At 43.5% G+C, this 26237-nt stretch overlaps 2 protein-coding genes across 4 annotated transcripts in view; one reads left to right on the top strand and one right to left on the bottom strand.

Annotated features, from left to right (window-relative positions):
* Window positions 1–280: 280 nt before the first annotated feature.
* On the bottom strand, window positions 281–4035 carry tmem242 (transmembrane protein 242). The gene is made up of 4 exons (XM_063223148.1): window positions 3887–4035; window positions 3476–3576; window positions 1407–1544; window positions 281–817 (listed from the first exon to the last, which is right to left on the bottom strand). The coding sequence occupies exons 1-4, from the start codon at window positions 4017–4019 to the stop codon at window positions 707–709; spliced, it is 483 nt and encodes a 160-aa protein (XP_063079218.1). The 5' UTR covers window positions 4020–4035; the 3' UTR covers window positions 281–706.
* Window positions 4036–4328: 293 nt separating this feature from the next.
* zdhhc14 (zinc finger DHHC-type palmitoyltransferase 14) overlaps window positions 4329–26237 on the top strand; it is a 45971-nt gene continuing 24062 nt past the window's right edge. For 2 of the 3 annotated variants that reach the window (XM_063223147.1, XM_063223144.1), the window contains exons 1-4: window positions 4329–5045; window positions 5379–5627; window positions 11229–11389; window positions 21991–22149. In XM_063223147.1, the coding sequence (XP_063079217.1) occupies window positions 5389–5627; window positions 11229–11389; window positions 21991–22149 (559 nt within the window). In that variant the 5' untranslated portion in view covers window positions 4329–5045; window positions 5379–5388. Of the gene's footprint in view, window positions 5628–11228; window positions 11390–21990; window positions 22150–26237 lie in introns of all 3 variants that reach the window. The other variant, XM_063223145.1, reaches the window with a different exon arrangement.

Raw genomic sequence — 26237 nt, 5'->3', positions numbered from 1 at the left:
TTAAAGGACCCATGTGATGTTATGTCTATTAAACTAACATCTACAGACACAACACTGAATCTTTCAGCATTTCGTTCTCACGTCTTACAAAAACAAAATGTGGCTACAGTAAATTAGCTCAGACTTTAGGCATTTACCCTTTCAGAACTGTCCAGGAACTCCGATGGTTTGTAGGCTTGTGGACGGATATGTGGCAATAAAACAAGCCAAGTTCCAAGATTAAAAATGGATATAATAAATGACAGCTCACTCACTGGTACACACACTCTGAAAGGAAGCAACAGAAACCCTAAACCCTTATGGTTCTCTACTACAGCACCATGGCCCTTGTGAAGTAAAAGTAAATCTATAATGGAGAGAGACGAACATCCACACACTGTAGGCAGCCGTCACAATCCCTCACCGTCTCTCTTTGACTGCGGTAATGGCCCTGGAGGCCCATGGGATCCAGGAATTCGATTTTCTGAGGTCACCAACGGAGGCAGTGAGACGTCTCGCACTTGAAGCTTCGATAGCTCTCCAGAGTGAGCAGTGTCTTTTCAGGTGAAGTAGAAATATAGGTCACCGTGTCTGACTTGATATGTAGTCAACAAGGTCAATTCATTAGAGCACACAACCCTGTCCAGCACCCTTTAAATCAGTTTTGGAAGGGCGTCGTTTGGCGGTGCCTTAAGTGACTGAGGTTCCGGAGGCAGGTGAGGAGACGTTAGGATTTGGTTTGGAAGACAGAATCCCAGTCAACAGGCTGAGCATCAGGAACTTCAGTTTTAGGGATCGCAGGGAAAAAGGACTGCATCTTCTGTCGGAATTCCGTTAACTGCAATAGACACAAAAGTAGTTTGGTTGTGAGTGAGACCAATCAAAAAAGCAGACACTTTCAAAGCGCAGTTTTGTGAGTTTCCCCCAAAACCATAGTTGCTAGCCAGTTGCACTGCAACCAACAGAGTAGTGAATGTAGCTAACATCTATGTTTTTTTAGGGAAACAGAGTGGAATCAGAAAGCATAGCTTCAAGACCTAGACCTGAACAGTCTGCATAAAAATGACAAAAAAAACAAAAAAAAACGATTTTCTCAGTTTCACCCTGAGATTCAAGTCTCTGGGATTGAAATCCAGTCTCATAACCAATGTACATGAAAATGGTCTTCATTACACCTCCTCCTTTATCTTGTGACAAAGTCTTATGTTATGGTCCAAATGTGTCCCATTTTAGAGATATTGCTATGTCAAATTTGCAGTAACTACAATATCCAACCTAATACCAAGGCTTTGAAGGCATTTTTCTCAGTTTCAATATTGGCGTAGTTGTCTTTACAGGGCAGTATACCTAACCAACAGTAGGTCATTAGGTGAAGAGCTTCACCTATCTGTAATGTAATGTGTCCATCTGCTTACAAAATTACTTACGCTATGAACCCCCATGGCCTTCCAGACGGCGAAGCTGAGAAGGCCCACCCCACACCAGGCGTAGAGGGAACCCCATCCCAGGGCGCGCAGCGCCAACGACGCCCCGCTCTCTGGTACCCCCGCAGAGCCCATCACCCCCTGGCAGGAAACACGGGGGGGGGGGGGGGGGGGGGGGGGGGGGGGGGGGGGGGGGGGGGGGGGGGGGGGGGGGAAGAAACCGAGTGAAACAGTATCAAACAGCTTCCTTGGCGGAGGTCTGTACTCTGAGTGCATTTCTAGTTTATTGTATGATTTCATTTCAGAATTAAGAATTGTGTGTGCGGGAAAAAAAAAACAAAAAACAAAAAACGTGGTCAACACATTAGACTCATGATTTGTAAATGAGTAAATTACCATAGACATACTACGGACACTTAAGAGAACAAGTTTTTTAATGTTCAACTAAAAATGTAAGACACATTTATTTAAGAAGAGAACAGCCAAGAGTAAAGACAGACAGGAGCCGAAAAGACGCCATTTAGCCTTTTAAACCTTTTAATATGATTATAGGTTTTTTTCGCATTCTGCTTATTGAGTTAGCTATTATTAGAACTTGGCGAGGTCCAGACACAATTTAGGACCAAGAATTAGTCACCCTCCTCCATGCGTGTGAGGGATGGAAAGTTGTTGATAAAGGGGGGAAAAAATCTCAGAAGCTGCAGCAGTGCGGGTATTATATTGACTTTGACTCTGCAAAGACATTTTGTACTCTTGAAAAACATTTTGACTAACAAAATCTTTGCCTCACACTTTGGGAATGAAATTAATTGCAAAAGTTAAAGGAAAAACTTTGCAGGTCAAAAAGGCTATTGAAAATATAATTGTTGACGTTTAAAAAAAAAAAAAAAAAACTACAGTCATCAATGAATAGCAATACTTTTTCGCCTTCATTACAAAACATTATTCTATATTATATCCAATGGATAGCAATACTTTTGGGTTTTTGTCTTTATTTCAAAACATTATCCTATCCAATCCAGAGTAGACCGACATGCAGAGATCTGACCCCAAATGACCTTGACGCATACCTCTGCTCTAAATCCAATTCTGCATCATAGACTACATCAGCTTTGTTTGGGGGGTGGGCATTTCTCATTTTATAAGAATGATGATTGTCATCTCACTTCCCCCTAAACACACACACCTTGATTAACAATGTTTGGTGCAAAACCACTGACATCAGTCTTAATTACACCCGGCACGGTTCTTTACTTCTTGAAAGACCTTAGAAATCTTGTTCCTGAATAACAATTTCATCATCATACTAAAACGATCTCCTGCAATGGACTGTCCGGCTGGACAATTGTAAACTGCCGGCCAAGCTAATGCCATTTATGTCAGGGCAATCGTGCTCTATGAAAATATATTGCCAGCTCTGACTAAGAGGCAAGGTTTCCAGGAACAGGAAGAGAATAGCAACAGAAATGTGGATGGTGCGGACCAAAACTTTTCAAAAGCTCATCAACTATGGCCAAGTGAAGCGCTGATTTACATTCCAGCCTTTTTTCTGAAATGATGCACTCATTGTTCACATTTAAGTTACAACAGTGAACTATTTCCATAGTCAGATGCTCAGTTAAATGTGTCTTTCAAACCTATGAATGTTAGTCTTGTAAGCTGAATTCAACACTTACCTGGTTTGGTTTGCATGTGGTACCCTAGACACGTCATCAATATGGAAGGTGAGGTTTACCCAAAATACAACAAAGCTGACAGTAGGCCTACTCCTCTATTCGGAGGTTTATCATAGTACTTTGTGTAAATTCATCTGGTTCAGTCATCAGTAAAACATGTTTTTGGAGTAACCCCTGGGTCTACAAAATGCATACTGTTAGACATGTAGTAACTGACAGTGAAAGTGAAAGCCCAACTGGGAAACTCCAACTCCCATTATCATTGTGACACAGCACTACACAGCACACAAGTGTTCACTGCACACAACGAAATTGCATGTATGCCTCACCCATGCAAGGGGGCAGCCTCAAATAACTGTATGTAAAAAAAAGACAGGCAGGCTATGGTTGATATACCTTGTTGAACCATTCTGGACTCTTCTTCTTCGCCAATGCCAGGGTGGAGCCGAAACCAGCAAACATGCCAGCAGTTGCCACAGTGGTTAGAAAAGCACCACCTATGAGATCATGGTCAAGGTTGAATAGTGTGGTCTGCTGAGTAGACCCAACAACAACAAACAATCTGATTGTGCGTCGACATAAAATAAGTCACATTCTTCAGCGCACTATAAATTGTTAGATAACAAGTTTGCTGTCATCAAAAGTGCATTGCACATCAATGCTCCACTTTGACTTGATAGCCTATTTACCTGCACAGAGCTAGCTAGAAACGGGAAGCTAAGCAAAACACGAAGCAATGTGGGGGCGCAACGGTTAGATAACTAGCACGCAAAAATGGATGCATTTTTACTGCCTATACATACTCACCTCTTAACAACTGCAGTTTATTATCATCAACCTCTTCAGTCATTGCTGAAGAGTTGACATTCAAAGGCGTGTGTGTTTTCTCCGCTGTCATCTTCAGGCGTGTTCTACCTTGTAAGCCTTCCGTCCAAAACATCTACACTAATCTATAGTTCCGCCGTGTCTTCACGAATGTGGCAGCCACATTTTTTCTTGTTGCTCAGTTTGCAACTGTGAGATTATGTTTTTTTAGATGCGGCAATTTGTCATCATAATTTAGTGAGCACATCTGTGTGATGGAATGGAATGATTAGTGTTGTTCATTTTGCAGTTGTGATACCTTGTAGATTTGTACACCCTGTTATAACCCAGTCGTTCCCCAGTTGTTCTACTTCTAGTGATGCTAAATTTTGCAGCGGAATACGAAGAAATATGACGAAAAGCCGTGGGTCAAATGAGGTAAAGAGGCCTGTAGTATGTGGGGTCATATCAATTTCTTCTAACCCAACACAAATAGTCCATATGGGAGGAAGAAATATTCAGACATTGATAGGTAAAAGGTAACACCAAACTAACCAACTAACAACAACCAAATGCGGTTGAGCAATGATGTGAACGTGCGATGTTACTACATTTCCAGTGGTTCCACGCGCGACTCCATTGGTTTGTGTGTGACAGGCTAGACTCCGATATTTGGTGGGCAGGAGCCTATACGTGAAGGTGGCGGGCTGCCTGCTTTCGCAGAGTCGAGTTTCCACCCATTGAATTCATCACAAAGGTTCAGCTCCATATTGCATGTTCCAGCCTTGTTTCAGGGGAATTCTGTTGCTGTTGTCTACTGTTGCAACACGCTTTGTTTTCTTATTTCTTTTTTTGGAAGGACGCGCTGGTCCTTTCATGGATATTGCATACTGGCTGCATATTCGACGGATCTGATGTTTCAGCTCATTTTTGCCCTACCGGGATATCATGGATGTAATCCGAAAGCATTTTGTATAGCCAGCTCTCTTTAACTGTCAAGTGGCAAGGGAACACGTGAAGGACGTGTTTGTTTTCAGAAACAACCCGATTTCTCATCCTGTTTGGATATTTGGGGAATTTCTCGTGGTGGAGCTCGAGCAGACCTTCTCATTCGATGCAGCCTCTACCACCGACTGCTCATTCGAACGGCATTCAACCTTTGGTCAGAAATCATCATGAGTGCCTATCTTTACATTTTAAATTGTGTTTATTTTCCTAGCCTAGCCTAGCATACCTGTCATTGTCAAGATAGAAGTTGTTATCCTGTTATGTTTCCTGAACTGAGCTGAGCTCATTGCATAGTTTCACGTGTGAAACAAAATGTAGCATGTAGGTTACAATTTAGCGCTGGCCGAAGTTAATGTGAGAAGTTATTCTTTTTTTCTCCGTGAAACCTCTCTATAAGTTCTCCCTGCTGAAGTTGAGACCCACTGCCCTATCCCGTTATGTTCTTCCGTGATTGCCCTTGAATTCCTCTTTTCTTGGCTCCCGTTAGCGATAGACAGATGCATCTCGGAGTTGATGAGCCCGTGCGGGAATGTCAGTACAGCCAGGTCTGCACGCGAAATTCATCGCCAATGGAGACGCCCCACAAGAAGAGGGTCCACGCAAGAAAGTGGCAAGTCTTTCCCGGACGGAACAAGTTCTACTGCGATGGGCGGATTATGATGGCCAAGCAGACCGGTGTCTTTTACCTCACCATGGTCCTGATCATGGTCACAAGTGGACTCTTCTTCGCATTTGAGTAAGTCATGTGGAGACTGGCATGTCAAAGCCTTCAAAGAAAAATCCTTAGGTTTTTTTTTTACCCACATTGCCTGTAAGTAAAAGTAGACATGATAACTCCTCAAAGTATTCTAAGGTGTCTCAGTTACAGCTGCCTGTATTCAGTAGGCCTATGGTTTCAGCTGTGTTCTTTCTTTTTGCCTTTGGTTGACTTTACTTTTTCTGATATATCCCTCATATGATTTGTGCCTTTGTAACTGGATGTGCATCATTTTGCTCTACCAACTGACACTTAAAGTCTTCTAAGAATATCATCCTGGCTGTAGTCGACAGCAACACACTGACTGCAGGCTGGTGTTACGAATGCTTTACGACACCCAATTGACCCCTTACCTCTTCCCAACCCTCTCCTCGATACTGTTGTAATCACATTAAAAGAACGAGGAAGAGAGAATGAGACTGGTTAAGGTCATACCAAAATACAGCAATAAGGCATTTGTGGCCCTGCATAGCCTACTACAAGACGTCAAACTCAGTAGACCATTCAGGTACTCAGATCCCAAGTTTTGATCTGTCCATGACACCACCAATAACATTATCACCTTCTGTGGAGTTAAGTTATCAATTTAACAGTGATTTACCTCGTCTCTGTCAAGGGTGTTAGAAGGTCTGGAGACATTTTGAATTCTGGATTGTGTTAACTTAATGGCCTGATGGAGGCCTTCATACCCCATACCTCAGTGCTGTGGGATGAAAGTGAAATGTTTGTTGTTGTTTAAGATCATTAGATAGGCCTACAGCTAACTGAACTAATACAGTGCACCCAACACATTGTGTTTACCATTCCATATCGCAATCGCAGTAGAGTAGTCTCGTCATTAGTTTAACAAAGGATGTGATGACGAGGTTCTGTATGGGTTAGGACAGGCCGGTGGGTGTCTCATCCTGTGGTCATGAGACAGAGCCAAGTTTAGAAGGAGAGTAAAGAAGTGTGTGTGTGTGTGTGTGTGTGTGTGTGTGTGTGTGTGTGTGTGTGTGCGCGTCCGTGACTGAGACCTAGGCATTGTTGCCCCTCCCCCCACCTCAGTTCCTTTTCATCTTTTCCTTGCGGCTCCACATTCCACACAACTTCCCAAATACGACACTCCGCCATTCCCGTCTCCATGGAAACGCCGCTCAGCAGCTTTTGTGTGTTGCTGAACACTCTGCAACAGTCTCTTTTGTCACCCAGGCAACCGTGTGCGCTACCACCCACCTAACCAACCACCCACCTAACCAGCAGCTCAACCACCCACCCAGGCTCTGCACCCACCCAAGTAACCAACCACCCAACCACCACCCTACCCCCATACCCCTCAGCTTTCCTCCACTCAGACTAGTTGGTTGTCTTGTTGCTGGAACACGCCATAAAAGTAGCAATGTCCCCCCAGCCATCATCGCAGAGCCTGAGCCATGTAAGACATCTGCCCACGTGGTGGAGGTGTGTGTGTGTGCGTGTGTGTGTGTGTGTGTGTGTGTGTGACTGTGTGTGTCTGTGGTGAGACTGGACCCCATTGGTTTAGGAAAACGCATGAGAGTGGGTCACACTGGCCTCCTTTCATGGCTATGGCTGGCTTGAACACTGCGATTGTCTCCAGGCGCGGACATGGCAGGGGTGTCCTGTCCTCCACCAACATCATGACGAGCATGCCTGATGGCTAGCTGCCTGGCCTGGTGGCTTATTTAGATGGATATTTGCCCAGAGGGTCAATGTGCGTTTCGACCATATATATATATATCGCTCCCTCTCTCCCTCTCTCTCTCTCTCTCTCTCTCTCTCTCTCCCTCTCTCTCTCTCTACCTCTACTGCCCTCTCTCTCTCTCTCTCTCTCTCTGCTGCATTGTTCCCAGGCAGTTACATCTAATAACATTGCGATGTCGATTAGTCTTCATGACTTCACGTCGGGAGACTCTGGAGGGAACAATGTTTGACTCTGTGGGTCTTCATCTGCCCACAGATAATTAAATGTTGATTTGTTTGCGTGACATTCCGTCTGAGCGAGAACTCCAAGGCTCCCCAGATGCTGGCCCTGTGAAGGAATTATTGGAGTGCGGATGTGTGTGTGTGTGTATGAGAGAGAGAGAGAGAGAGAGAGAGAGAGAGAGAGAGAGAGAGAGAGAGAGAGAGAGAGAGAGAGAGAGAGAGAGAGAGAGAGAGAGAGAGTATATATGTGTGTGTGTGTGTGTGTGTGGTGGGGGGTGACAGCAGACAAACATCTGCCAGAGGCAAAGTCTCAGTGACACACACACACACACACACACACCAGTGTCCTTGTGGAACATCTCTGTCTCGGAGCGTCAATTGGTCTGTAAGCATGGCGGCATTGCAATAATGGTGGAAATGGGGGGGTTCTCAAATAGCAAACAGACAAAACAGTAATTAGGAGCACAACAGACACTGTCATCAAAGACGGTAACTCCCTGGGATGGGATGGGATGGGATGGGATGTATGCTGCTATTTTCAGCCTGTGGCCTGATAAGCATCTAGCCTTTAAAAGCTAATTCAATTCCGAGGCTTGCAGTTGCTGGAAAGCTTTGCAACTGCATCAAAGCATTGCATGTGTGTTTTTTTTCTTGAAGAAAAGCGTTTTCAAGTGTATTGCTTTTCTGTAGGTTGTCTAACAAACATGAATCCAAATCTTTGCTCTTAAGTGAGAAGTTGACTAGAAGCGCTCTTTGAACGTTTTGATTCAATAGCCTGAGATCTTCTGAGACAGTTGTGTCTGTGAGATGTTTTTTTTCCGTTTGTGATACTGAGATAAAGGACTGTGAATGGTACACAGTAACTCGTACTGAGTTTCATAACAGATCAGAAGTAGTCACCCTAAACCACAAAGTCAAAAAGTGCTTTATAGAAAGGCCTCTCACTCGACTTATGGGGGTTAAGGCCTTACGCTCAGTCTAACAGTTCAAAGGAATATGGACCTGCTCCCTGGCTAATCTCTGTGAGATCTCAGGTCTCTAGTCTTCAGGATTGAATCTTCTGAGAAAGAAAGTAAGAAAGAAAAAATGCCCAGGGAGAGTTACTGGAATCTTTCCGATGTGCCAAGAATAACAGGATCCCAGGCCCCTCTCTCTGCCCTGTGTGTAAATGTGGGACGGAGATTTTTGTTGTTGTTGTTGATTCTAATGAATCTTTTTAAATGTCAAGTTATTGTGTGTCATGTACAGTTGGAAGATTGCACATGTTACCATCCATCCATCAAGGCATAATGTGTAAGGTGACCAGATTTCTGATATAAAAGACACTTGGCTAGAAAACTGCTCGGGTGAAAGCTTCGACCTATAAATCTGGACAAATGATAAACAGGAACTGTCCCTGGAAAATGACGTCTGGCCATCGTACCAACAAGACACGAGACGTTTAGCCTATGACTAAATGTCACACAAAATTCATATCTGTCTGCTGGTTGAATTGCATTTGATTTTTTTAAGTTTATGTAAAACTGGCTTGAACTATTTAAAACCTGGAATAAGATCATTTGAACAAAACGAACATTGACCTAAGAAACACTGACTGTGTACTGAAACTAAAATTAACTGGGGTTTTTTGCCATAGATAATTAGACGTTCCATTTTTTGCTGAACTACCTCTGAAAAGCGAAAAGCTGTACAAGCATTCTCCCAAACACTGCCTCCACAGGCCAACTCTTAATTTGATTAGATGGTGGAAAGATGTGACTTTAGAGTGATTAGTGATTTTACCCTGGGCTACATGTGCTATATCTTGCCCCTTATTTGCCTCAAGATGTTGGGCCAAGTAATATACTTCATTTTTTCCCAATCAAGTGTGGTCAGTTGTGAAATGTCCCACTGACTCACCAAATAGAGTATTTTATTTAATGAAAAACATCAGTTATGGTGCTGCTGACAGATTGACCCGACTTGATGACTTCTAGGATTGTGTTAAGCACAGCAAAGCTGTCCTGATATAATTGATTTTGCACGTTTTATCGTTTGATGCCTATGCATCCCAAATTGGGGTATGTTGTAAATCCTAATCAGAGTCAGAGTCTGTTTTGCGCTGTTTTGCTTTCACAGCAAACTGAAGACAGTTTAGATGCATCGTAATTTACGTTGCATTAAGTTGGAAAACCTTGACGTCATAGTTACTGGATACTATAAGTGAAGTCAAATTGAAAAGCAACAGGGTTCTTTGTGAGGACTATAACTAATATGTTTGTCTGATCCCAGAGGCAGTTTTGAGAACTAAAGCACATGGGCCATGGCATCAATGACTACCATCACACAAATGAATGAGAGCTTACCAAACACAGACAGATTTTTGAATACAAAATGTTGAGAGTGGCACAAGTCTCAAACAAGACTATAGCCAAGAAAATGCTGTTGTCAATTGCTGCGTTCACGTGACGTTTTCAATCATTCATAATTAAAGGGACACTGTGTGACATTTTTAATTGTTTATTTCCAGAATTCATGCTACCCATTCAATAATGTTACCTTTTTCATGAATACCTACCACCACCATTACATTCTAAGTTTTCATTATGACTGGAAAAATTGCATTTTTCATACATGAAAAGGGGGATCTTCTCCATGGTCCGCCATTTTGAATTTCCAGAAATAGCCATTTTTAGCTGCAAAAATGACTGTACTTGGACCATACTTGAAAATATTAGTTTATTACTTAGTAAACTTTCATGAAAAGATCAAATTTGGCAATAGGCATTCCAATTTCAATAAGCAGCAGTTGCAGTACCTTTTTTGACCATTTCCTGCACAGTGTCCCTTTAAATGTTTCCACCCAGTTTACTTTTGATCTTTCATTTAATTCAGAATTGTGAAGTGTTTACATGACGTTTTCAAAACGGAATGAATCTCTATTCAGAATTAAAGTGAGTTAATTACGAATTAAATGTAAACGGGGTCATCCCTATGTTCCCCGGGTCCTATGTTCCCCGGGTCCTATGTTCCCCGGGTCCTATGTTCCCCGGGTCCTATGTTCCCCGGGTCCTATGTTCCCCGGGTCCTATGTTCCCCGGGTCCTATGTTCCCCGGGTCCTATGTTCCCCTCTTTTTTCAAAAAAGGGTTCTATGTTCCCCACTGCTTCCAAGTAGACTGCTGCCGCATGGCAAAGCGCAGGTTGTTGTTGCACCTCTGACAGGTTAGGTTTAGGGATAGTTTTGGTAAGGGCACAAATTTAAAACTCAGAAACATTGCATTACTGACAGGTTAGGTTTAGGGATGGTTTTGGGAAGGGCACAATTTGAAAACTCGGAAACACACAATGCGGGGAACTTAGGACCCTTTTTTCAAAAAAGGGTCCTATGTTCCCCGCTGCTTACAAGTAGACTGCTGCCTCATGGCAAAAGGGTCCTTAAGTTCCCCGGTCCCTAACAAAGACAGGGGAACATAGGACCCGGGGAACATAGGTACGCTCCCATGTAAACGTAGCCATAGTCATAAAATGTGTCATAAAGGTGTACATAATGTTTCCCTTTTTCTGTTTGAGTTGTCCACCAGTCCAGCACCTTCTAGCACACAGAAGTGCTTAATAGGTTTCATCTTGTTTACCATTGTCTCACTATATGTCTCCTCTGCGTTGGCTTGACCCACAGTTGCCCATACCTGGCATCCAACCTGACGCCCGCCATCCCGGCCATCGGAGGGGTGCTCTTCTTCTTTGTGATGGGAATGCTGCTGCGGGCGAGCTTCAGTGACCCTGGCGTGCTCCCCCGTGCCACCCCAGACGAGGCAGCAGACCTGGAGAGACAGATCGGTAATGTCAGGGCATCCCATCTCCATGGGCTCTTTCTAATATGCTAACTCCCGTCCTCCCTTCGTTGTGGCCTGGTGATAACGTCACTGACGACAGGGATGTCAATATCTTGCAAAGGCGTGATTCTGATGTAATTTTCACTTTGATTTCTCCATGGAGGCAGGACGTCAACATGAACTACACTTCAGAATCAGGTGTTTGATTAGAAGCTTCTTAATCAAACACCTGCTTCTGAAGTGTAGTTCATGTACTCTGAGAATGAGAAATCCATGTACTAAACAAATCCTTTGATCTTTCCTCTTCTCCTTTGCTTAACCTTTGACTAGTCTTTTGATGGACAAAAAAAAGAATTCTGCCTGTGTTCTAGGTGATTTCATTGATTAACCGCCTGTGCTCTAGGTGATTTTGCTAATTAGCCGCCTGGGCCCTTAACAGGTGATTTCACTAATTAGATGCCTATCTAAAAAGTTGTGCTGATTACAATCAGTTGTTTCATTCATTTCAGCTCCACAATGATAGTCACTGATTTTTACCTCCGCCATGGAGATTATGTTTTTGGTCGCGTTGGTTTGTCTGTTTGTCAGCAGTTAGGAATCTTCGCTAACATTTCTTAAAACAATTGAAATGTTTTAAAAAACTTTGCTTTAGGGAGCTAAAGCTCTGTTTACCTGTAAACAAAAGGCCAAAACAGGGGTGTTTACAAAAAACATCCATGTAAAAAGCATGACTAAGATTGACAACTCTTCCAAGTGTGTTTCTTAATGCTATGTATCAAAAATTTAAAATGTTTCTGTAGAACATACATTATTGTAGCCTAGGCATAAGCCAACGCCTCTAAGTATGTCAGACTCAGACATGCTTTGAATTTGTTGGCCTTTTTTATCTTTGTTTGGTTCATGTCAAGGCTCAGCTGTTTTGACAATCAATTTTATTTGTGGCACAAGAACAAAGAGCTCAACATCTGTACGGCTGGTGTTAGTTGTTTTGCCGCCAGGTTTTCGGCACCACTCTTCATGTCACTGCCCTGCTTCTATCAAACACTGTCATCCTTACGGAAGGGCTCCCCTTCTTTGTCATTTGAAATGTCTGAATCCAAATTAGATTATATGTTTAGACTTTTCATTTTAGACCTTAATCATAAAGGTCACTCAGTGGGTCATTTACTCTTGTGAATGTCAACTCATTTCATTTTGGTGTCTGTCTCTTTGATCATGGGGTCATGGAACAGTGGTATTTTATACACACGTTAGGTCTCCTCAAACGAAGACATTTCACTCTCGAGTTTTTACTAGATCTTATATACCCTGCCATGTAGAGTACTGTTTTCTCTCAGTGCATAGTTTGACGTAAAGTAAATCTGATTTCAGTCTGCTGTTTTTAAAGTAACATTAGAATAACATGAGTAAGTCTTCCATCCGTGTAATACAGGGCTGGAAAAATTGCCAGGGCAGTTTTGGCATAGACTGCCCCCCAACACATCCACAGCCCACTTTCATATTATATCTTGACTGGACGAATCCACTGTCTTCTATATTGATGATGGACCAATGGGCCTCCCTGCTGTAAATTGTGGGACAATCCCTAGGAAAACAACCACAACAACAGGCCCCTGAGGACTGTTGGCCCACCGGAAAATGCCCTGTATGCCCAGCCTTGGTTCAGTAGCACAAGTTGAAAGCCAAAACATCATTTTAAGTATACCGGTATTGTCTTTGTCCCAAAAATAAGGTTTGTCTGTTTCTGTCTGGGACACCAGCTTCAGGGATTACGAAATGTTCCATTCTCTAATTGACAATATGTGATTTTACAAGAAGCTATCAGGCCTTGTAACAGGTATACACAGTGTTGTAAAGCTTATACTATAGGGCTATATTTAGCTCACATTGCCCAGTGTATCCAAGGAGACTCAGTAATGATGACTAACCTTGATTCAGAGGCGATCAGCGCAGCATTGAATATTCTAAATGACTTGGACGTGTCTATCCATTTCAAATGGCTGTGTCTGATACAGTACCTGGCTATTGCAGTAAAGCTCATGACCGCTTAGTCTGGCCAAGCTCATGTTCAAACAGTTTCAACTAGGGATGGGCATACGGTGAAAATTTCTTTGTCGATCGTCGGGAGAATTAATGATTAATAATGGGTTAACCATTAACATTTTTATATTAAAAACAGCACACATTTAGGCCCACCATGCCCTATACTCTTGTATAACAAAAATACATCAAAAACATAATGTTTTTCTTCGAGGATTTGTTTTTATTAACAACACAAGTGTCAAGTGATTAACAAGAAAAGTTAAACCTGAATTGGTGCGCAATGCGCAAACGAGGGAGGCTTCAAGTTGCGAGCCAACAACGAAGGCACATAACGGTGCAGACATCGAGGCGAGGCTAGGTTTGAGATGAATCACCGCCGTCTTTTACAAGGCTTGGATGCGCGGTGTTCAAGTGCTACATCATGGTCGTTGTCGATTAACTGTATTTGTAATTCACATTGCAGTAATTACAGTACACAGTAATTACAGTACACTTTGTCATTTTCTAACTAAAAATGGTCCCACGCCACACTTCGCCGAGACCTCTTCATGGTTAGGCAAAGCCCGCTCTATGGAAGCTCGCATGTAACAAACAAGTCAAGCCAGGGTACGGTGATGGTGAGATATTGCCCCCTGCTGCCCAAATTGTGTAGGTGTAACAGCGAAATGCATTGCACTAATTAAACGGTTCGTCGGCGAAAATTAATTTCTTCGACTAAATGTTTAATGATCAATCATCGGTTAATCGGTTAATTATGCCCATCCCTATTTTCAACGTATGAGTCTATAAGCATCTCATGCATCCAATTTCACCACTCATTCCACATATGTTTAAACCAAACTCACCAGGAGCTTGGTCAGACCATAGTGCAGTCATGGGTAAGCGGTTAGGGTGTTAGACTTGTAGCCCAAAGGTTGTCGGTTCGACTCCATACCCGCCAGGTTGGTGGGGGGAACAATTAACCAGTGCTCCCCCCCATCCTCCTCCATGACTGAGGTACCCTGAGCATGGTACCGTCCCGCTGCACTGCTCCCTTGGGGCGCCATTGGGGGCTACCTTCTTGCACGGGTGAGGCATAAATGCAATTTCGCAGTGTGCAGTGAACACTTGTGTGCTGTGGAGTGCTGTGTCACAATGACGATGGGAGTTGTAGTTTCCCAAATGGGCTTTCATTTTCACTTCCAACATGTTTAGCACACCTTGGTCATGGAGGAGGAGGATGGAGAGGGGCACTAGCCATTGAGCACTGTGGGGTTAGGTGGTTTCTGCAAGTGTACCTAAGTCATCCCCTGTTTTGGTTTGGGCATAGTTTTAACGTGTGTTGTCTGACTTATGTGATGTCGGACTAATGGGTCTTTTTAAAAAGATAGGTATTCAGTGGTCAATTGTCTGATTAATGGGATGTCTGACTAATAGGCTGTCTGACCAATGGGATGGAACCGTAAGTATCAACAATGCTTTCACATCTGTAGCCTCTAGTGTATTTGAAATGGCTAAATCTGTTATCGCCATCGACCTGTGTTGCCCATCACCAGTTCGAGGTAGTGTGGGATCAGTGTAGATTTGATTACACGCTAAATGTGCTGTCAATACTGAAAAGTGATTACCAGCATTAGTGGATAATCCGTGACACAAGTATTTATTTTTATTCACTCCCACAATTCTCGTGCTGTGTCTTTGCTAGGTACACCCTTGTGGCATACTGACTTTAATTAAATTCTGACAGGGGAGCTGGGAGAAAAATAAATTGCTTTCAGACTTTTTTTTAAAGATCTGAAGCTTTAAGAGCTTTTTTTTTCTTCCTTTTTTTACGGGCAGGCCTATTTTTAGATGAAAGGTTTTCATGAGGGGGAAAAACTGTCTCCATTTTCAGCAGCCCTTGTGCTATTTTTAAACTGTCACGTAGAATTGCGTAATTCATGCAATCCCTCACTCTGTGACGGCCACAGGCTGTTCATTTTTGTGAATACACTTTTCGCACCATTTATTGCTCCAGATGGAACGAAGCAATTGGTCTCAGATGTTTTATGTTTCGCTGCTTTCCAGCCCGATACCTTCTGTTCCCCCTCGTCTTAATTCTCCTCTAATCCAGCCTCACTTTAGTGCAACTTTTTCTTAGGATAGTACACTCTATACGGGCTGAATTCCTGAACAGAGTTTCAATTTCACACGTTTCACTTCCCATGACATGGTTAAGCCACTCCTGCTATTTTCCAACTGTCCATGCCCCGGTCTTTCTTTACTTGGGTGGTTGACGTTTAAGGCCGTAACACACTGAAAGGAGGAAACATATTCCAATTCCTGAAAAAATGGGTGGAAAGATTGGAAAAAATTAGAAAAAATGGGGATGTCAGTGGTCTGTGGAATTTCGCGTAATTTTTGCCATTTTTTTGGGAAAATGAGTCCTGTGGTGTGACATTTCTGTAAGATACAACAAAATGATGAATATTCTGCACAAACATATCCCAAATGCTCTTTCTGCTGTTGTTCCTTCAACCCCCACCCCACACACACACTACTACCCACCCGCACCCCCACCCCCACCCACACACGCCTATGCATCGTACAGGCAGGCAACTGTGATTTCACTGCATGATTTCACTGTAGTGTGAATGTGACTAATACATCTCCTGGTATCCTTATATACTTGTATGATGCATGAAAAATAAGTGAGGATTGAGTATCACAATGCCTAAGCATGTCACACCACAGGACATGAAGTCACACCACAGGAAATTCACTGCATTGTGGCCATTTTAATCCTTTTGTATTTATGACTGACCTCATAGCTCATGCTAACTAGATAATGATATTGTGTCTAACCTTAATATGTGTTTTCACTTATAAAAAAAACTTTTTTTCCTTCCATAAGAGCAGTCACACCACGGGACACCATAAATGAACCTAAGCATTGTGTGACAGAAACATTGCAATATGTAGACATATTAAGAGGTTAATAGTCACCTTAAACTTCCACACCACTCTCCAATAACTGAGGTATAACTGGTTAGGAGCCTGTCTTTAAGACCCTTGTAGTTGGCCTTGCAGCTGCCCGTCCACAAACCTGACTTACATGTCACCCCACAGGACGCAATTTGTGTTACGAAATTGAACTTGTACTTAATATTACTGTATTGAGTTTTTTTCACATTCATATTTTTTAATTTATGCAATCATGCCAAATGCTTTGTAAATGATTCAAAATGTTGTTGGTTTATTTTATAGCTGTATATATTCCAGGTTGTATTAATGTTACAGTCACACCACAGGACATTTGACATTTAAACCTTTCCATGAACCTGAAAAAAATGTGTCTTCTCATCTAAGACTAATATGAAACATGATGTACCACATCTTCTTTCATTCACATTTGTTTTCAAGAGGAAAAATATCAATTTTGTAGGTTTTTAACTAATGTTACGTAAAAAAGGGCGTCATGTCAACCACCCACTTGCCTCTGGTGAACATATACTTTATACTTTCTGTGAAGTTTTGCTCTGTTAAGGCTGTTCTCTTCTTCTCCATCTTCTTTCCTTAAAGCTCTTCTCCTCTTTTTTCCTGTTTGTCACTGATGTTAGATCAGAGGAGTTCCTCAAGTACAGGTGTGTGCGTGTGCGTGCGCGTGAGTGTGTGTGTGTGTGTGTGTGTGTGTGTGTGTGTGTGTGTGTGTGTGTGTGTGTGTGTGTGTGTGTGTGTGTGTGTGTGTGTGTGTGTGTGTGTGTGTGTGTGTGTGCGTGCGTGCGTGCATGTGTGTGTTCATTGGACCTCAGCGCCCATCTAGAGTGATTCCTGTTCTCCTTGTTGGATATTCATTATGAATGCTGTCGGCTGGAGCTCACAGCTGTCTGCTGGCCCATTTTTCAATCCCAACAAGCAGGTTAAATATTCACACTTCTTCCCCGACCCACCGTCTGGCTCAAAGACATATTATATGCAGGCCTTCATGCTTTAATTCTTATGCTAATTTTTTTGCTATTTTGCTCGACTGAAATGAAGCAGTGTTGTCTGGAGGAGGATGGTGCTGAGGCACAGTGGATAGAGGACCCATTCAGTTAACGGGCCAGTGCCAGTGGCTATTATTTGGGTTCTGATCTGACCTATGAACATCCCCACATCTCTACTACTACCCCTTTCTCATGTCTATGTCTTCTTCTCACTGTACTGCCTAGTGGGGGTGTAACAGTATACTGTACAAAACGGTATGTACCTCGGTTTTGGAGTCGTGGTTCGTACATTTTCAGTACAGTATATATAAAAGGAAAATACATTCAAACTGCTACTTTGGGTCGGAGATTTCATCAGTGTAAGAAATAGTACTTATCTCAAGGTCTCACAAAGAACAAGCCTCTATACCTGTTTTTTCTTGCATTCTCTCTTGACGTTCTGCATGAGCCACTGAACGTAGTGGCAGCATAATGTAAAAACATGAACAGAGTAGCCTGTCACTCCAATTTTCGGTACATCACTGTCCAGTTCGGTACACGTCTGCCCGGTTCGGTACAAATACAATACTGGGTACCTTTACAGGCCTACTGCCTAGTACAGGCCAAACACAACAAAAACAAACATCATCTTATATTTTGTCTCTTTTCTTGCCAAACTGTTGCACTGTATCCCTCTGTGCCTGGAGATGGCTAGGTTTGACCTATGTATCCTCCAGTCTTGGACGTTGTTTACGGCGTCCTTATTATCTAATAGGGTCTCGCCACTGCGACCCCCCCACCACACACACACACACACACACACACACACACACACACACACACACACACACACACACCTTTGAGGACATTGGTAGTCCACTAAGGCCACACACATACACATACACACACACACACACACACACACACAGCCAAAGCTTCTCAAAATCATTGACTCAAAGACAGACCTATATGTGCCATTGAATGTTTTTTTCGCTTCCTCGGGCACATGAGTTCTTGGTTGGTCTGCCTACTTGGGTGGCTACTGAGCTGAGCTTCCCTCTCCCTTTGTATGGAACACCAAGTGGTGGTGTTGGCGGTGGCTGAAGGAACTCACTGCTGCTGCTTCTGCTGCTGTGGGGCCTTGGAGGCAAGAGGAAGATGGGGTGTGGGGTCAGAAACACTGTGGTAGACCAACACTGTGCAGTAGGGTGCGTGCGCGCGTGCGTGCGTGTTTATGTGAGAGAGGGGGGGTGCAATGAATGTACTGTATGTATGTGTTTCATTCATTCATTTACTCTTTCATTCATTCATCCATCCATTATTTACAGCTGCAATAACCTAGCACATTTTCTCAAACAAGTGCAGTGCGGTGGGACAGTACCATGCTCATGGAGGACGACTGTTATTTACTACCCCCACCATCCTGGCAGGTCGGGAGTCAAACCGGAAACCTTTGGGCTTCAAGTCTGACGCCCTAACCGCTTACTCACGAGGGAGAGAGAGAGAGAGAGGGAGAGAGAGCGCAAGAGAGAGAGAGAGAGAGAGAGAGAGAGAGAGAGAGAGAGAGAGAGAGAGAGAGAGAGAGAGAGAGAGAGAGAGAGAGAGAGAGAGAGAGAGAGAGAGAGAGAGAGAGAGAGAGAGAGAGAGAGCGCAAGAGAGAGAGGGAGAGAGACAAAGCAGAGATATTGTGTGTTGTATGTGCCATACTGTATGTGTGGTTGAGCAATTCATTCACCCAGCCAGCCCAATAGCCCAGCAGCAGATTGGCGCAGCTTCCCACTCTCTCTCTGTCCCTTCCCCCCTCCCTGGCTCTCATTGCTGGGCTGCCTGGCTGCCTGCGAGGCCTCCCATGGCCCAGGCCATTTCCCTCGCTCCAGGATCTGCAGCGTCTACACGGGCCACAATAAATCACTGAGAGAGGGAGTCAATGAGCTGGAGCTGGAGCTGTGGGCTTGAGGTTTTAGATTCCTTTAGGTGTGTGTGTGTGTGTGTGTGTGTGTGTGTGTGTGTGTGTGTGTGTGTGTGTGTGTGTGTGTGTGTGTGTGTGTGTGTGTGTGTGTGTGTGTGTGTGTGTGTGTGTGTGTGTGTTAATTTGTGTGTGTGCTGTGTGTGTGAATCAATGAACAGTGTGTGTCTGTGTGTATATGTGAGACCCTGTGTGTATGTGTGTGTCTTCGGGTGTGTGCGTGCGCGTGCATCTGTGCATGCGTGTGTGTGTGTTTGTGTTTGTGTGCGAGCATGCGCTTGTGTTTATGTGATGCGTGTTTGGAGTGATTGTGAGCTTGCACGTGTTCCGTGTGTGAACTAGGCAGTGTGTATATTTAGCTGTTGGAGAGTGTTATTGCACGTGCAGTGTGTTTGTGTGTTTTTCGAAATGCGAATGCGTGTGGTGGTGGTGGTGGTGGTGGTGGGGTCGAGAGTTGGAGGGAGCAAGCAGTGCGTGGAACCTGCTGAATTGTTGAGCAGATAAATAATGTCAAGCCAAGTAAACAGCTGCATTTTCCCTGGGGCATTAAATGTGTGTACGAAGTGTGTGAGTATGTACTCGATGTGTTTGTCTGATTTTCTGCGCGTCTATGTTTATCTGTGTGAACATGGACTATATAGGTGTGTGTGTGTGTATTTATTTTTGTGTGTGCATCAATGAGCTGTGTGTGTGCGTGCGTGTGTGTGTGCGTTTGTGCGTGTGTGTGTGTGTGTGTGTGACCCCCATGTGTATGTGTGTGTCTCTGTGTGCATGTGTGTGTTAATTTGTGTGTGTGCTGTGTGTGTGAATCAATGAACAGTCAGTGTGTCTATGTGTATATGTGAGACCCTGTGTGTATGTGTGTGTCTTCGTGTGTATGTGTGTGATCATCTGTGTGTGTACTGTATGTGTGTACAATGAGATGTGTGTGTGACCCCCGTGTGTATGTGTGTGTCTTCGTGTGTATGTGTGTGATCATCTGTGTGTGTACTGTATGTGTGTACAATGAGATGTGTGTGTGACTCCCGTGTGTATGTGTGTGTCTCCGTTAGTATGTGTGTGATCATCTGTGTGCGTTCTGTATGTTTCCAAAGTGACTGCTGGGACCCAGAATGTGCTGAGTTGGCGCAGTGGCTGACCAAACATGTGGCCCGTCATGTTCATGTAACATGGGCTGGGGTGTGGTGTGGTGATGTGGGGACAATTATGGCTCCATAGTTTCCATACTGAGGAGGACCTGTCTGTGTGTTATAGGTTGAACAAGTTCACTCTGCACTCAGACCCCTCTGTCTGTCTGTCTGTCTGTCTGTCTGTCTGTCTGTCTGTCTATTTGTATGTCTATCTCTAACATTTTTTTTTCCCATTTGTTAAGCACTTTGAGTTACATGCCTTGTATGACACAGTGCTATACAAATACAATTATTATTATTATTATGTCTGTCTGTCTATTTTTCTAGTTGTATGTTTTTCTATGTGTCTGCCTGTCTGTCTGTCTGTTGCCTGTCTATTGTCTGTCTATTTGTCTGTCGGTCTATCTGTGTCCTTCTATCACTGGCTACATATTTCTCTGTCTCTGTTTGATCTCTCTGTTGTGCTCTGTCTTTCATCTCTGCCAGTCTCTCCCCTTCTTTATCTATTATGCCAGTAGAGCTTATAAGCTTGAAGCATTTTTGTATCATTTCCAAACAACAGGTTGACAATCCCCCCCTGTTCTCCATCCTCTCTCTCCCCCTCTCTTTATACATTCACTCCTTCCCGCGTATACTCTTTGCATGCGTGCGGGCATGTGTTTTGTTGTGTGTTGTGTACATTATATATTTAAGTTGCACTTTTGGAGTCTAGTGGAACTTCATTTAAAATGTCAGTTACATACTGTAGACGAATTTAACCAGTACTCTTGACTTCACGTTTATCACATCTCTCAACTCTTTATCCTTTTGCATTCTCTCTTTCTGACTCTCTGTCTCTGTCTCTCTCTCTTTCTCTCTCTCTCTCTCTCTCTCTCTCTCTCTCTCTCTCTCTCTCTCTCTCTCTCTCTCTGTCTCTCTCTCTGTCTCTTTGTCTCTCTCTCTCTCTGTCTTTCCAAAGGGAGTCAGTATTTCATGCTTTTTTACAATGTACAAGGTTGCAATCATTGTTTGATAGCTTGGAGTGTATTTTCAACCACTGTGATAAAGATTTCTCTGCAGAAACTTTTATTCTTGGGTTTAAGCATAAACAAAATGTATGCCAACTGATCAATTTCTTTCTGGTTGAAGCCAAGATGGCAATTTATGTTACCAGGAGTAGCAGAATGGAGGGAATACCTGGAACCAATGTTTCAAATGTGTTTCCTTCACTGGTTAAGTCAAGGGTCCTTGTTGATTTTCGTTTTTTTTATAAACTTATGAATGATTTGGAAACTTTTGAAGCAAGGTGGTGTTACATGTCCTGTAAATGAATCCACTTGTTGATCAATGTATGTATTGCTTGACCCTGGCTAGCTGCCATGGAATGATTGTATAACAACCTTATTGTAAATAAAGAACTTTTTAAAATCTCAAAATCTCTCTCTCTCTGTGTCTCTCTTTCTCTCTCTCTCTCTCTCTCTCTCTCTCTCTCTCTCTCTCTCTCTCTCTCTCTCTTCTCTCTCTCTCTGTCTCTCCTCTCTCTCTCTCTCTGTCCTCTCCTCAGATGCGTCCAATGGGCCTAGTGGTCCTGGCTACCGTCCTCCTCCCAGGACGCGGGAGGTGTTGATCAACGGCCAGACGGTGAAGCTAAAGTACTGCTTCACCTGCAAGATCTTCAGGCCTCCGCGAGCCTCCCACTGCAGCCTGTGTGACAACTGTGTGGGTGAGTAGAGTGGAGCACAGCAGAGGGGAGTGGAGTGGAGCGGGGCAGAGCGGACGGGAGGGGAGTAGAGCAGTGTAGTGAGTCTAACTCAGTGTGTGTGTGGAATGGCCAACGGAGTGCCATGTGTGTATGGAGAGGAACCGTCTTCTGGTGTGCTGTCTAGCGAGTCTACTGTGAGGGGGTGATAGTTTGTGTGGGTGTTTATTTTTAGAGAGAGAGAGGGGGACAGAGAGAGTGAACGTGTATGTGTGTGGGAGCAGCGCTCGAAATTAACGGTGTCCCGACGTCCCGGGGACCATAAAAAATGTTGTGGGGACACAAAGTTATCATTTCTGGGACAATGCCGGGACCGTCCAAAAATATAAATGAAAAGATTCTAAAAGTAGGCTATTATATTTGCAAAGCCATTACACAGGGACATTAACTCAACACCAACCATCAGCGAAAATAGTAGGCTAACAGAAAACTTTCCGATAACCCTCCGCATTGTGCTCTAGAATGTTGATTAAGATTTCGCAGCTGCGACTGCAAGCGCGTTGTTCTTCGGACTGCTGCTGAGAGGTTGTCCCGTTGGTTATGCCATTTCACCCTGAACTAGAAATGCTCTCAGAGAAAACGGGCTCTGGATTGTTGATTTTGCAAGCCAATAAGGATATATTCTAGTAGACATTGTTAAGCTGTGAGAGGAATGGAGTTCGGTTTTGCTAATATTTCAGGTAAGCAAAGCAACAGCCCCAAACAATGCGCAGTAGTCTGTTGCCACCTGTCGCGTGCTTATCCGCCCAAAACACCAGAAACGCGAGCTGGCTCTAAAGTAGATTAACCCTCATTCATACATATCAGAAACTGCCTGTAAATGACTTTCCAGTAACAAATAGGCCTAGTTAGGGAAACGGCAAGCAAGCTAACAGAGGTAGTTGTTAGCCAAGAACGTCAAGCAGTTTCATTCAAATGTGGCTGGAAATGAAGGCGCTATATTCTGAACATTGTCACACAAACGCAGTTATTTAATTAATGTTGAAGTATCCGTGTTATTGTTTCTGCGCTGGTAAAAGCAGAAATGCCTAGTAGCCTTGGTCAAATTGAACAGGGAAAAAGTCCACCTTGACTTCTTTGATTACAAGCACGAAGAACGTGCTTCAATTGTACAGCATTGCCAGCGCATTGTTTCTCTCCAATCCCTCTCTTTCTCCCCCTCCCCTCCCTCTACATGCTAGCCTGCATCTCTCCCTCTCTTTCTCGAAAGTGAGGTAGGCCTAAGTGTGCGGTCGTAGTTTTTTCTCTTGTGCATTTATTTTTAGGTTATCAAATTGTCTTGATGTCAATGTCATGTGAATTTAAAGCGGAAAGGAAACGTCTTGCAATGCGTTGTCATACTCCTAACGGCCCGTTCCCACTTTGCCGGCGAGCGCGTTGACGCCGACGCCTTCAATTCATTTTCAATGGAAAGCGGCGACGCCCTCGCAAAGGCTTCTGGGATACGCGGCGCGGCTACTTTGACAGTTGACGCGCGTCAAAAAAGTTGAGCGAGCTTCTACTTTATGCTAATTACTCGCGGCCAACGCGGAGCGTTATCCAATGATTGTCGAGTACATGAGGAATTCCCATGAAACCAAGGGCTATGTTTTGCTGCTTAAAAGTAGTTTTATGACTGGTTATCATACTTTTTAATGTAAGATTCATACACTACAAGAAACTATGAAGTGCAAGGTCTTTGTGCTTATGTTCAAAGGATTATGTACATTTTGACGACATTCAAACTACGTGATGGCTATGAAATGTGTGAAGTAAACACATGTCCACAGTAAGGTAAGGGCAGACTTTGATGTTACTATCGCTGGTTAGCTTGCTTAATCGATATAAACGTGTAGAAAGACAGAAAGAGATATTCCTGTTCAGTGTACTCTGTCACGCCCCTGCATGTGCTCCGACAAGAAGCATGACGGCCCGTTCCCACTTTGACGGCCATTTGACGCTCATAAACGCGACGCACCTCCCTTTTTTGACTGAATGCTTCTTGTCGGAGCACATGCAGGGGCGTGACAGAGTACACTGAACAGGAATATCTCTGTCTGTCTTTCTACACGTTTATATCGATTAAGCAAGCTAACCAGCGATAGTAACATCAAAGTCTGCCCTTACCTTACTGTGGACATGTGTTTACTTCACACATTTCATAGCCATCACGTAGTTTTGAATGTCGTCAAAATGTGCATAATCCTTTGAACATAAGCACAAAGACCTTGCACTTCATAGTTTCTTGTAGTGTATGAATCTTACATTAAAATGTATGATAACTAGTCATAAAACTACTTGTAAGCAGCAAAACATAGCCCTTGGTTTCATGGGAATTCCTCATGTACTCGACAATCATTGGATAACGCTCCGCGTTGGCCGCGAGTAATTAGCATAAAGTAGAAGCTCGCTCAACTTTTTTGACGCGCGTCAACTGTCAAAGTAGCCGCGCCGCGTATCCCAGAAGCCTTTGCGAGGGCGTCGCCGCTTTCCATTGAAAATGAATTGAAGGCGTCGGCGTCAACGCGCTCGCCGGCAAAGTGGGAACGGGCCGTAAGCGAGGTGCGTCGCATTTATGAGCGTCAAATGGCCGTCAAAGTGGGAACAGGCCGTAATGCGGCCCAAAAACCTACCGCATCTTCTTCCACCTAGCCTGATTATCATCGACTTTCACATCTCTTCGACACTGGCTGAAGCTGTTGCATCACTAGGAGGGCACGGCCTGGCTATCTTCCACCGGCATGCCCATCACAACCAGTGGCCAAAGTCAGACTAGGTTAGACTATTGCCACTTTTTAACTAAAGCTAAACAGACACTGAATTGTTATTGATATGTAGCCCTAGTAGACTAAATGAAAGGTGTTTTTTTCTGTAGGCTAAATAGGCTACAACAGAGTAACAGGCTGGCTGCAATAGAGTCTACAATAGCCTACATGATGGGTAGGCTATATTGGTGCATAAAGCAATCAGTTTGACAAATATAATGTCATTGAATGCAGATTTCCTCATATCACCATGCTCATATATTCTTGAAAAACGAAATGTGCACGGTTACTCAAGGCATTTTTCTATACAAGGCACAGATGTTTTAACACACCCTCGTTTTTTCTTAAAAACCTGAATTCACAGTTGCACTGCAAAAAAAAATCATAGTCACACATGAAATTGAACGTGGACATAATTTACCACTTATTTAGGCGCGAAAAAAATGGGGACACTTCTGGTTACATTCGGGACAATACAAAGTGGAATCCGGGACCATTGCGGGACACAAAGGAAAAAAGTTAATTTCGAGCCCTGTGTGGGAGTCATGTCTGGCCTGTGAGTCTGCATCTTTTTTGTCAGCCATATGTGGGCACGTATGCAAATGTTTTTGTTTTGGTGGCCCAATCTAAGGGAAGAGCAAAGAATGACAAATAAAACTCTTAGCATAGAGACCGCTTTGCTCAAGACAGTTGACATACTGCTCACATTTTTGGAGATTGCTTACTCTATTATTTATTACTTAAAGTGATATGTCCCATTCTTGGAAATGAGCTTATTTTACACCTCCTTCTGAGTTAAATAATAGTCTCTTACCTTTCTTCTGTACTTCCAACCATTTTCTAGTTATGGCAGTGCACATTTTACCTCCAAGCTAACTGTTAACATTGAGTCCTATGAGACCAGTTAACCGCGAGCTGTTCTCCTAGGACTCAATGTTAACTGCTAGCATGGAGGTAAAATTTGCACTGCCATAGCCAGAGAACGGTTGAAAGTACAGGAGCATGGTAAAACCCTATTTAACTCAAGGGGAAGTGTAAAATAAGCTTATTTCCAAAAATGGGACAGTATCACTTTAAGTTCATCTCATCTCATAGCTGTAGACCTGTGAGGCTAGATGACTGTCAGCCGGATTCTCAGCTGAACTCCCTCATACGGCAGTCGAATGTTCCCTACACCAATTTCCTTTGTCTTTCTGCGGCGTGTCATCTCATGTCGAGTCTAAGTACAGTTTTGAGTAGTGTGTGCATGTTCACGATTGAAGACAAGATGGACGCTTCTGATTGTCTTTTTGTGTGAGACAGGGAAAT

The sequence above is a fragment of the Engraulis encrasicolus genome, chromosome 18 (assembly GCF_034702125.1).
Source record: "Engraulis encrasicolus isolate BLACKSEA-1 chromosome 18, IST_EnEncr_1.0, whole genome shotgun sequence".
Lineage (NCBI taxonomy): Eukaryota > Metazoa > Chordata > Actinopteri > Clupeiformes > Engraulidae > Engraulis > Engraulis encrasicolus.
The sequence above is the reverse complement of the archived record's forward strand: the minus strand, read 5'-3'. Positions and strand labels throughout refer to the sequence as shown.